This window comes from Oncorhynchus masou, chromosome 8, assembly GCF_036934945.1.
Source record: "Oncorhynchus masou masou isolate Uvic2021 chromosome 8, UVic_Omas_1.1, whole genome shotgun sequence".
Taxonomy (NCBI): domain Eukaryota; kingdom Metazoa; phylum Chordata; class Actinopteri; order Salmoniformes; family Salmonidae; genus Oncorhynchus; species Oncorhynchus masou.
The window spans coordinates 13,437,399-13,449,989 of record NC_088219.1 but is presented as its reverse complement, the minus strand read 5'-3'; the positions used below and the strand labels follow the sequence as shown (position 1 = coordinate 13,449,989).

Genomic DNA, 12,591 nt, shown 5'->3' with positions numbered 1-12,591 from the left:
GTCTGTCTCTGTATGGTGTTCTTCCCCAGGCTGTTTGAGACGCTGCAGTCCCTGTTCTGGTCCATATTCGGCCTGCTCAACCTGTACGTGACCAACGTGAAGGCACGCCATGAGTTCACAGAGTTTGTGGGAGCCACCATGTTCGGTACCTACAACGTTATCTCCCTGGTGGTGCTGCTCAACATGCTCATCGCCATGATGAATAATTCCTATCAGCTCATCGCTGTGAGTCAGACACACACACACACACACACACACACACACACACACACACACACACACACACACACAGATGTCTGCTAGCTCCTTTATTATGGGAACTCACATCCCACTGGTTACACTCTGGTTGAATCAGCGTTGTTTACACGTCATCTCAATTAAATTATGTTGAACCAATGTGGAATAGACATTAAATTGACGTCCTCGCCCAGTGGGGTGGCCATCTTGTTTTTGTGGAGTTCTTGCTGGTGCTTATGGGTAGAGAATTTGGTATGCAAAAACCCCCAATAATGATCAGTGCTTCTGCTGCATGCTGAGCGTGTCTTGCAGTTGATCTCCAAGAAGTTATGCAAAGTGTCTCTCACTCTGCAGGAATAACAACCGGATGAGTAATTGTCATGAAATATATTGTAGATCATGAAGGTTTTATTGAAGGTGAGTTTTCACCTCAGATAGTCTGTATTGGTCTGGTGCTGCATCACACAGAGACACATTATTATCCTTTATGTTCCTCCATGTGACCTTTATGCCAGAGCTTTATGTAAGATGAGGATAGAGGCCTTCCGCCCATGTATCACTCTCCCTGGAAGCTGTGGGAAAAAACCTAAGTACACCACACACACACCACGCACGCACACACACACACACACACCCGCATTCACGCACGCACACACACACACACACACACACACACACACACACACACACACACCGCATTCACGCACGCACACACACACGCACACACACACACCGCATTCACGCACGCACACGCACACACACACGCACAACACACACACACACACACACACACACACACACACACACACACACACACACACACTTTGATCAACCAACCAAACCCTCACCCCTCCACTCAGACAACAGCTCATTGCCTGAGGCACATCTATGGAAGGGGAGACAGGATGTAACTACAGGATGAGGAAACAAGTATTTTAGCCCTGCTATTAAGTGGGTTGTCATCACTCTGTGATAATAACGGTGACTGAATAGGATTTTAAGAGTTTCAATTCTACTAGTGAATCCTCAACCTCCTTTAATATCTAAATGCCCTTGCACAGGACCATGCGGACATTGAATGGAAGTTTGCCCGCACCAAGCTGTGGATGAGTTATTTCGACGAGGGAGGAACTCTCCCTCCGCCCTTCAACATCGTCCCCAGCCCCAAGTCAGTGTGGTACCTGTGTGTGTGGACGTACAACCGCCTGTGTGGAGGGGACCAGCCCAGCCCGGACGAACTGAGGAAACACGAGAACTTAAAGGAGTTCACGGTAAAACATTTACAAACCTGTACAGTCAACATAGTATACACGTTCACCACATTTCACCAGGCAGTTTCCTTTGGCTGTGTCATATCAGAGAAGGATGTTCATGTTCACTCTCTTTCATGTGATTGGTTTAGTACTCATCATTGTCCTGTTCTTCTATTTCCATATAACATCCAAACAGGATCTTTGCCTGTAAATGTCATGGAGAGCTTTAGAATAGCATTGGGGCTATCAGTGTTTGGCCCAGCTGGGATGTTACTGACTAATGGCTGTATATCCTGGTTGTCCAGCTTCCAGCTGAAGTGAGCAGGCACATGTTGCCAAGCAACCCTGCCTCATGCTCCCAATTCCCTGGACGTTTCCCATTCAGCTGAACTTCTCTCCTCTGCTAGCAGCAATTGCCTGTTCTACTGTTCTCATAGTCTACTGTTCTACTGCTCTACTCCACACTCCTGCTAAAACACAGGCAGATTGCCTTCAACCAATCAAACACAACAGACACAAACTCAGCCACGCTCAAGGTCCTTAACGATATCATAACCGCCATCGATAAGAGACATTACTGTGCAGCTGTATTCATCGACCTGGCCAAGGCTTTCGACTCTGTCAATCACCACATTCTTATTGGCAGACTCAACAGCCTTGGTTTCTCAAACGATTGCCTTGCCTGGTTCAACAACTACTTCTCTGATAGAGCTCAGTGTGTCAAATTGGAGGGCCTGTTGTCCGGACCTCTGGCAGTCTCTATGGGGGTGCCACAGGGTTCAATTCTTGGGCCGACTCTCTTCCCTGTAAACATCAATGATGTCGCTCTTGCTGCTGGTGATTCTCTGATCCACCTCTATGCAGACGACACCATTCTGTATACTGCTGGCCCTTCTTTGGATACTGTGTTAACTAAACTCCAGACGAGCTTCAATGCCATACAACTCTCCTTCCGTGGCCTCCAACTGCTCTTAAACGCAAATAAAACTAAATGCATGCTATTCAACCGATCATTGCCCGCACCTGCCCGCCCATCCAGCATCACTACTCTGGACGGCTCTGACTTAGAATACGTGGATAACTACAAATACCTAGGTTTCTGGATATACTGTAAACTCTCCTTCCAGACTCACATTAAGCATCTCCAATCCAAAATTAAATCTAGAATCGGCTTCCTATTTTGCAACAAAGCTTCCTTCACTCATGCTGCCAAACATACCCTCGTAAAACTGACCATCCTACGTGATGTCATCTATAAAATAGCCTCCAACACACACTACTCACCACTGCGACCTATACGCACTCGTTGGCTGGCCCTCGCGTCATACTCGTCGCAAAACCTACTGACTACAGGTTATCTACACGTCTCTGCTAGGTAAAGCCCCTCCTTATCTCAGCTCGCTGGTCACCATAGCAGCACCCACTCGTAGCACGCGCTCCAGCAGGTATATCTCACTGGTCACCCCCGAAGCTAATTCCTCCTTTGGTCGGCTTTCCTTCCAGTTCTCTGCTGACACTGACTGGAACGAACTGCAAAAATCACTGAAGCTGGAGATTCCCATCTCCCTCACTAGCTTTAAGAACCAGCTGTCAGCAGCTCACATATCACTGCACCTGTTCATAGCCCATCTGTATACAGCCCATCTATCTACCTCATCCCCATACTGTATTTATTTATTTTGCTCCTTTTGCACCACAGTATCTCTACTTGCACATCCATCTTCTGCACATCTACCATTCCAGTGTTTAATTGCTATATTGTAATTACTTTGCCACCATGGTCTATTTATTGCCTTAACTCCCTTATTTAACCTAATTTGCACTCACTGTATTGTATTGACTTTGTTTTATTTTTTTCTACTCTATTATTGACTATGTTTTTTTCATTCCATGTGTAACTCTGTGTTGTTGTATGTGTCGGAACTGCTATGCTTTATCTTGGCCAGGTCGCAGTTGCAAATGAGAACTTGTTCTCAACTAGCCTACCTGGTTAAATAAAGGTGTTCTCAACTAGCCTACCATATGCATCCTTTAGATCAGCAGTACGGTTGAGGAGGAGAAAATATAGCGGGAGAAAAGACAGAAATGATCCTTGTATGGGTGCATCTAACAGGACAGAGTAGAATAAGCCATGAAATACATTTAAAACTGTGGTGGTCATTTAATTAATTTACTGCTAATTGCTCATGTCTTTTTCATTGCTCTAAAATATATAAATTGTGCAATTTGAGCACACTCCATATTAATGCAAACCTTTCCTACTGCTGATTATGAAGGCAATGCACAGAGCATTTGGAAAGTATTCAGACCCTTGGGCTTTTTCCACATTTTGTTACGTTACAGGCTTATTCTAAAATGGATGAAATTAGTTTTTAGTTTTAGTTCAGGTGCATTCTGTTTCCATTGATCAACCTTGAGATGTTTCTACAACTTGATTGGAGTCCACCTGTGGTAAATTAAATTGATTGGACATGATTTAGAAAGGCACACACCTGTCCTATATAAGGTCCCACAGTTGACAGTGCATGTCAGAGTAAAAACCAAGACATGAGGTCGAAGGAATTGTCCGTAGCGCTTTGAGACAGGATTTTGTCAAGGCACAGATCTGGGGAAGGGTAGCAAAAAAATGTCTGCAGCATTGAAGTTCCCCAAGGACACAGTGGCCTCCATCATTCTTAAATAGAAGAAGTTTGGAACCACTAAGACTCTTCCTAGAGCTGGCTCGCCCGGCCAAACTGAGCAATTGGGGGAGAAGGGCCTTGGTCAGGGAGGTGACCAAGAACCCAATGGTCACTCTGACAGAGCTCCAGAGTTCCTCTGTGGAGATGGGAGAACCTTCCAGAAGGACAACCATGTCTGCAGCACTCCACCAATCAGGCCTTTATGGAAGCCACTCCTCGGTATTAGTCACATGTATCAAGGCACAAGGCGAGACCCAGATGCAGACACAGGAGGCAGGTGGATAGAGTCTTACAATGTTTAATAATCCAAAGGGGTTGGCAAGAGAATGGTCGTGGACAGAAGGTCCAAAAGGTCAAAACCAGATCAGAGTCCAGGAGGTACAGAGTAGCAGACAGGTCAAGGCAGGCAGAATGGTCAGGCAGGCAGGTAGAGAGTCCAGAAACAGGCAAGGGTCAAAAACCGGTAGGACTAGAAAAAGGAGAATAGCCAAAGGAGTATTGTAAAAACACGCGGGTTGACTTGACTAACCAAACAAGATGAACTGGCACAGAGAGACAGGAAACACAGGGATAAATACACTGGGGAAAATAAGCGACACCTGGAGGGGGTGGAGACAATCACAAGGACAGGTGAAACAGATCAGGGCGTGACAACATGACAGCACGCTTGTAGTTTGCCAAAAGGCACCTAAAGACTCTCTGACCATGAGGAACAAGATTCTCTGATCTGATGAAACCAAGATTGAACTCTTTGGCCTGAATGCCAAGTGTCACGTCTGGAGGAAACCTGGCACCATCCCTACTGTGAAGCATGGTGGTGGCCGCATCATGCTGTTGGGATGTTTTTCAGCGGCAGGGACTGGGAGACTAGTCAGGATCGAGGGAAGGATGAATGGAGCAATGTACAGAGAGATCCTTGACAAAACCTGCTCCAGAGTGGTCAGGACCTCAGACTGGGGCAAAGGATCACCTTCCAACAGGACAACAACCCTAAGCACATAGCCAAGACAACACAGGAGTGACTTTGAGACAAGTCTCTGAATGTCCTTGAGTGGCCCTGCCAGAGCCCGGACTTGAATCCGATCGAACATCTCTGGAGAGACCTGAAAATAGCTGTGCAGCGACGCTCCCCATCCAACTTTACAGAGCTTGAGAGGATCTGCAGAGAAGAATGGGAGAAACCCCCCAAATACAGATGTGCCAAGCTTGTAGCGTCATACCAAAGAGGACTCCAAGCTGTAATCACGGTCAAATGTGCTTCAACAAAATATTGAGTAAAGGGTCTGTATACTTATGTAAATGTGATATTTGTTTTTTATTTTAAATACATTTGCAGTAATGTCTAAAAACCTGTTTTTGCTTCGTCGTTATGGGGTATTGTGTGTCGATTGATGAGGGGGAAAACACTAACAATCCATTTTAGAATAAGCCTGTAATGTAACAAAATGTGGAAAAAGTCAAGGGGTCTGAATACTTTCCTAATGCTCTGTATGTATATCAATTCCTTAGGTCTTTAAACACGGTTCAGAACATGTTTATTTAAGTCACTCTCCCAGTACAACTGTAACATGCAGAGAGACCTGTGAAGTGATACTGATATATCTGGGCTGTTGATAGACATTCTGCACAACAACAAGTCATCAAGTCATTCTTCTGCTTTTCATGTGGTTCTAGGAGCGTCATGCTGACAACCTGATTCAGAACCAGCACTATCAGGTAACCGTCTGCTATCATAACAACCACGGACAAGAGCTTTTACACCTGCATTGCTTGCTGTTTGGGGTTTTAGGCTGGGTTTCTGTACAGCACTTTGAGATATCAGCTGATGTAAGAAGGGCTAAATTAATACATTTGATTTGATTTGTTTACAAACACCTCTTATTGAGCCAGATCCCTGACATTAATATGCTGTACCAAACATTTGTGCTGCACATGTTTATTAGAATATATTACACTGTTGACCGTGCAGCAGAGTTGGAGACATTATATATTACACTGTTGACCATGTAGCAGAGTGGGAGACATTATATATTACACTGTTGACCATGCAGCAGAGTGGGACAGAATATATGACACTGTTGACCATGTAGCAGAGTGGGACAGAATATATGACACTGTTGACCATGCAGCAGAGTGGGAGACATTATATATTACACTGTTGACCATGCAGCAGAGTGGGAGACATTATATATTACACTGTTGACCATGTAGCAGAGTGGGACAGAATATATGACACTGTTGACTGTGCAGCAGGGTAGGACAGAATATATGACACTGTTGACTGTGTAGCAGGGTAGGACAGAATATATGACACTGTTGACCATGCAGCAGAGTAGGAGACATTATATATTACACTGTTGACCATGTAGCAGAGTGGGACAGAATATATGACACCTTTGACTGTGCAGCAGGGTAGGACAGAATATATGACACTGTTGACTGTGCAGCAGGGTAGGACAGAATATATGACACTGTTGACCATGCAGCAGAGTGGGAGACATTATATATTACACTGTTGACCATGTAGCAGAGTGGGACAGAATATATGACACCTTTGACTGTGCAGCAGGGTAGGACAGAATATATGACACTGTTGACTGTGCAGCAGGGTAGGACAGAATATATTATCCCCCCCTGCACTTATCAGTCTGTCCTCGCCTCAGTAATTGCAATTAGCCCCACCTTTGGCGTCGCTCCTCCCCTTCCCTTCCCCGAGCCGGGGCCTTGTGCTGCTGGGGCACCCCTGCTGCCTTCTAATACCAAGCAGACTAAACCAGACTTAAATGCTACTGCCTTCACATACCAAGCAGACTAAACCAGACTTAAATGCTGCTGCCTTCACATACCAAGCAGACTAAACCAGACTTAAATGCTGCTGCCTTCACATACCAAGCAGACTAAACCAGACTTAAATGCTGCTGCCTTCACATACCAAGCAGACTAAACCAGACTTAAATGCTGCTGCCTTCACATACCAAGCAGACTAAACCAGACTTAAATGCTGCTGCCTTCACATACCAAGCAGACTAAACCAGACTTAAATGCTGCTGCCTTCTCATACCAAGCAGACTAAACCAGACTTAAATGCTGCTGCCTTCACATACCAAGCAGACTAAACCAGACTTAAATGCTGCTGCCTTCACATACCAAGCAGACTAAACCAGACTTAAATGCTGCTGCCTTCTCATACCAAGCAGACTAAACCAGACTTAAATGCTGCTGCCTTCAGATACCAAGCAGACTAAACCAGACTTAAATGCTGCTGCCTTCAGATACCAAGCAGACTAAACCAGACTTAAATGCTGCTGCCTTCACATACCAAGCAGACTAAACCAGACGTAAATGCTTTGACTGGAGCCTGCGCTGTCCAATGAACGCACTTTATCAAGGAATATAGCTGCCGCTCCAAATGAAGGAGATTGGGCCTATCAGAGAAAGGGGTGCTCTGAGGCAGCCCTTTGTGCATTTGTTGAGTTGAGAGTTATGCGTGTTTCTTACCCTTCCATAGCAGTAGATTGTTAGATTAAATATACAAGCGCCTCCACAAATATCCTCCTCCACAAAAAATGTAATGGATTTGTTTATTCGCAAAATAATCCATCTGTAAAAGAAAGAGTCCGGTTTGATTGGTAATTTGTCTCCTGAACATGCAAATGAATGCAAAGTTATGCCCGTCCAGATTTTCACCTCAAGCTAATAACAATGTCTGAATATGCCTCAACAGTGTTTCCTTGTTAAACCCAGAATGCAAATGTATGCATGTAAGGAAGGAAGAGCCCCTTTACCCACATCTCACATCATTTCCTCCTTAGGGAGGTACAAGTCTAGAAAAATAGCTTACAAGCTTAAAAGATGCACATTTGTTAAATATGCCCATAACTTCATCATTCATTACATAGTAGTAGGGTAAGTAATATGACTGTCTCTATTTATTTATTTAACTAGGCAAGTCAGTTAAGAACAAATTCCTATTTTCAATGACAGCCTAGGAACAGTGGGTTAACTGCCTGTTCAAGGGCAGAATGACAGATTTGTACCTTGTCAGCTCGTGGGTTTGAACTTGCAACCTTCCGCTTACTAGTCCAACACTCTAACCACTAGGCTACCCTTCCACCCCTATGTGCAGGAGGTGATCAGGAACCTGGTAAAGAGGCATGTAGCAGCCATGATCCGCAGTGCAAAGACAGACGAGGGACTGACTGAGGAGAATTTTAAGGTAGGTTTCTCAGAAGTCTCGTATTTAAACATTCATCCACAAAATGTGCCTTTATACCATAGTCATAGAACAATATCTAACTGTCCCTCATTGTGGATCTCTATATCCTCTCTATCCCCCTCTTAACGGATCTGTCCATCCTCTCTATCCCCCTCTTAACTGATCTGTCCATCCTCTCTATCCCCGTCTTAACTGATCTGTAGGAGCTGAAGCAGGACATCTCCAGTTTCCGCTATGAGGTGTTGGATCTGCTGGGGAACAGGAAGCCCCCGCGGAGAACCTATTCATCCAGCAGTGAGGCCACTCAGCAGGACGAGGCCAACAATGAGGGGGAGGGAGGGGCCGGACAGGGTCACTCCAGGGACCAAGGGGCCAAGGGGGTGTCCTTCAGCATGTCAACCGCTGAGAGGAAGAGCAAGGACTCTGGGTTCAGTGTCTCTGCCCTCTTTAAGTCCATGTCAGGGGTGGAGGGGCCAGTGGACAACAAACCAAAGTGCAACGGGCTGCGGTTCTCCTCCTCCTCCCCTTCATTTGCTGTGTTCAGCCGCACTGGTGGCCAGCTGCAGCGCTTCTCCAAGTCCAAGAGAGACTCCATCAGGCGGCTGGGTCTGCTCTTTTCCCGCATGAATGGACACGTCCCAGAGCACAGGGCCACTCCTCCCTGCATGCACCAGCCCACCTACAGCATCTCAGATGGCCTACTTCATCAGCCCACAACCTGGCCGGACGTCCATATCGCCCCCGATCCCCAGGTTACATGCAGCCAGTTTCACCTGGACCGGCTGGGGGTGAACCTGAAAGAGCTACCCCAGGCCCAGGCCCCACCCCAGGCCCCAGCCCCTACCCAGGCCCCAGCCCCTACCCAGGCCCCAGCCCCTACCCAGGCCCCAGCCCCTACCCAGGGTTCACCCCAGAAGGCTAACGGAAGTGACAGCCTGCTCCTACGGCCCCCGAGCCTCTCTCTGCCACCCCCGGGCCCCTCCCTACCGCCCCCGGGCCTCTCTCTGCAACACCTGCACTGTGCTTCTGGCATCAGGGCCTCCAGCATCAGGGCCTCCAGCTCCCAGGCTGTCCTCCTGGGCTCTAGTGAGGACATGTATGAGTCCTGGATAGGACCATGTGATGAGCTGGACTCTTCAGAGTGGTGGGCTGAGCAGGACTCCATCACCACACAGCTTTAGAGACACCCGCCACCCCCAGAATAATGTAGGACAGCAAACTACAATATGTTCAGGTCACACTGCTGAGGACTGAGAAATAAAGTGTCTGACACAAGTATTCAAAACCCAGGACTAATTTTCTTAAAGATATCATAGGAAGATTCTAAACATATAATGAACAAAAAAAATAAAACTTTATTTATTGCAATATAACTACGTTTGCATACTGCCACCTACCTGTGATGCTTAGATCTTTGTTTGCGGATTGTAAGTTCACTATCCTCTCTCAACACGTGTTCTCATACAGTTTCGGCCCAGTTAATTCTATTTTACCTATCAACTTATCACTGAGATAAGGGGGTCATATACACAGGTCAGCTATTACCATTGTCCAAACTTCTACTCTCTTACAAATATGTTTAATCTCTTGTTGCAAGTTTTTCTATTGTCTTTTACCAGACTGTTTTGCCAGGTAGTGTGCCACATACAAATGTCCTCTATACAGTAGTGTGTTCCTTTTGGTACCTAAACATGGATGGTTAATATCATGGTGGAATATGTTTATTTCAGGTTAAATATTTTCAAGTTGTTTTTGGACAATTAACTAAGAATGCTGTCCTCTGTTTTTCCATGAAAGTTTCTTGGAAATAAGCCACTACGCATTTTTGGCTATTGAGACAGGAAATGCATGATATTAGTAGGGGTAGGTTTATTTATCCATAGTTTTAATGTGTTTATTTATAGTCTCATTTACTTTGGACAAGATGGTTATGAATTATAATACTCAAGATCAATTTGGCAGAGGACCCCTACGCAAACAATGTTTCATAGTTATTGAAAACAAGCTTGTATACAAATACACATTATTTGATAATTAGATTAAGCGTTATCTATTCAAATATATTAAACCATATTTGACTTATTCTTCGGAGACCTAGGATTACAAGACTGGGCCATGTGATATGATAGGCTGTATAGTGGTCAAATAAAACTGGACTGTACTGTCCAAAATGTTGAAATAGCTATACTCTGGGCTATTAGTGACAACTCAATGCATTCGCTAGTTGCAGTATTCAGGACTCACCTTAGATAATGTGCCATCCCATTAATTCAAAATGAACAGTTTAGTAATTGCATTTGATCATTTGACCAATCAGATCAGATATTTTGCCCATAATTGGGAAAGATCAGAATTTGGGTGCCTGTGTAAACACAGGAAGCTCAGTGAACAAAACTGCCTGAGTACCAGTGAGCTAGCACTCTCCATGGTGCTGATTATGACAGGAAGGGGAGCAGCAACATCGGTCTTGTGTGCTGTCCAGGGTCCTGGCCCTCAGATACCATCATCGTACCAAATTACTTCTCTAAAGCAGGGCTCTCCAACCCTGTTTATGGTAAATGTTCCCTCCAATCCTAATCAAGCGCACCTGATTCTAATAAGAAGCTGGTAGATAAGCTTAATCAGGTTAGTTCAAAGATTCTTGAAAGTTGGGGACAATCCTTGTCCGGCAGGGAAACTTTATTTTATAGGTGAATTTGAAGGAAAAAAAGTGTAATTTGTAAACATATTTTTTGTATTGTTAATTTCCCTGTCAGGCTCTGTGCCAGGAAATGCCACAGTCCTATAGGATCAAAATGTCTAACTCCCCCAAAAAGTGTTGAAAATGTTATTTTTGCAATAGCCCTCTGATTAAGGAATATTTTTCTCAAAACTGTGACTCCTAAAACACTCCAAATGAATCAAAAATGAGCAAGGTTAGCTATATCTCCTGATTACAGGTATTGCAACAAGACAAGGTAACCCATACAAATTAAATGGAAGTATGGAGGTAGTTGCCATTCACGAAAGTGTTATTCAATTCTATGAGCTATAGTAGTAAAGGCTAAATTCAATATTTTATAAAATAGGTTTATGATCCATGGTATGACCATCTTAAAACAATTACATATGTTAGCTTTAGTAGAAGCCTCAAAAGGATGAGACAAGCCAACTTTCAAAACAAGTCCTTTTTGGCTAGCCACAGCAGTAAACTAGCAAGCTAGGCAGCTGTTTAGCGTTGTAGTACATTCACTAATTTGTTTGTAAACAATTAACAAGCTAGTTAGCTACCACGTCATGTTCTTGTCAACCAGTCAGAGTAGCTAGCAAGTAACAAGATATGTCAAACTATTGTAAAGTGGCTGTTCCACTGGATGTCAGAAGGTGAATTCACCAATTTGTAAGTCACTCTGGATAAGAGCGTCTGCTAAATGACTTAAATGTAATGTAAATGTAAAAGTCTAAAAACCACTTCAGGGCAAATAAATCAGATTTGATCGTTGCACGCCCAGGAATCAGATTTATGACTTCAAACCACCTATGCTGAAATGTGGCTTGAGATCTCTGATTCCATGTGGTTTTTGGCTGTTCAGACTTCAGGAAAGACAGATTCAAATCCGATCTGCCCCCCAAAAAATGTGGCTTTCGATAACTCAGCCTATGGTTCAAATATGTTCATTTTTAATTAGGTTTTAGAATCATAAAGCAACTTAGGATAAACTATTTTGCTACTGTGTATACCGCTTGAATAAAAGTAGAAAATATGCAATTTGTCAAATCTATAATACAAACTCCGTCAGAGTGCTGAAAGATCTAATAGAATGTTGGTTTTTAATTGGGGATTTACAATTACAAATGTTTGTTTTTTTATTGATTTTGGAGGCAAAAATATGTCTGTTTTGAGTAGCTGTTGTCAACTCAGTCAGTAGCTTGTCACCGGTCACTAATGGCTAACCCCCTTAAGATACATTTGTCAATACTTGAATCACTGTTCTGCAACACATGCTTAAAGTATTAAAATTTGTTGTGCTACACCTAATACCATTTTCTTGATAAATATTGTTTTAGGTTTTGAATCTAGAAAAACATGCTGAAATGCAAAATTAGCCCTGACACAGTGAGTGCTATAAAAGCAAACAAAAAGTTAAGATTTATTAGATATTTGAATAATTTAAAGGTTTAAATTAAACAATCATGGCCTTAACACTTGTTGGACAATACGTAA

The 12,591-nt window shown here is 44.0% G+C and overlaps 1 protein-coding gene across 1 annotated transcript in view; it reads left to right on the top strand.

Moving 5' to 3' along the window:
* Nucleotides 1-12,405, top strand: part of LOC135544120 (short transient receptor potential channel 5-like) — a 37,085-nt gene extending 24,680 nt beyond the window's left edge. The window contains exons 8-13 of the mRNA XM_064971518.1: nucleotides 30-225; nucleotides 1,299-1,508; nucleotides 5,846-5,887; nucleotides 8,298-8,387; nucleotides 8,591-9,235; nucleotides 9,305-12,405. Coding sequence (XP_064827590.1) covers nucleotides 30-225; nucleotides 1,299-1,508; nucleotides 5,846-5,887; nucleotides 8,298-8,387; nucleotides 8,591-9,235; nucleotides 9,305-9,568 — 1,447 coding nt within the window. The 3' untranslated portion in view covers nucleotides 9,569-12,405. The remainder of the gene's footprint in view (nucleotides 1-29; nucleotides 226-1,298; nucleotides 1,509-5,845; nucleotides 5,888-8,297; nucleotides 8,388-8,590; nucleotides 9,236-9,304) is intronic.
* The last annotated feature ends 186 nt before the right edge of the window (nucleotides 12,406-12,591 follow it).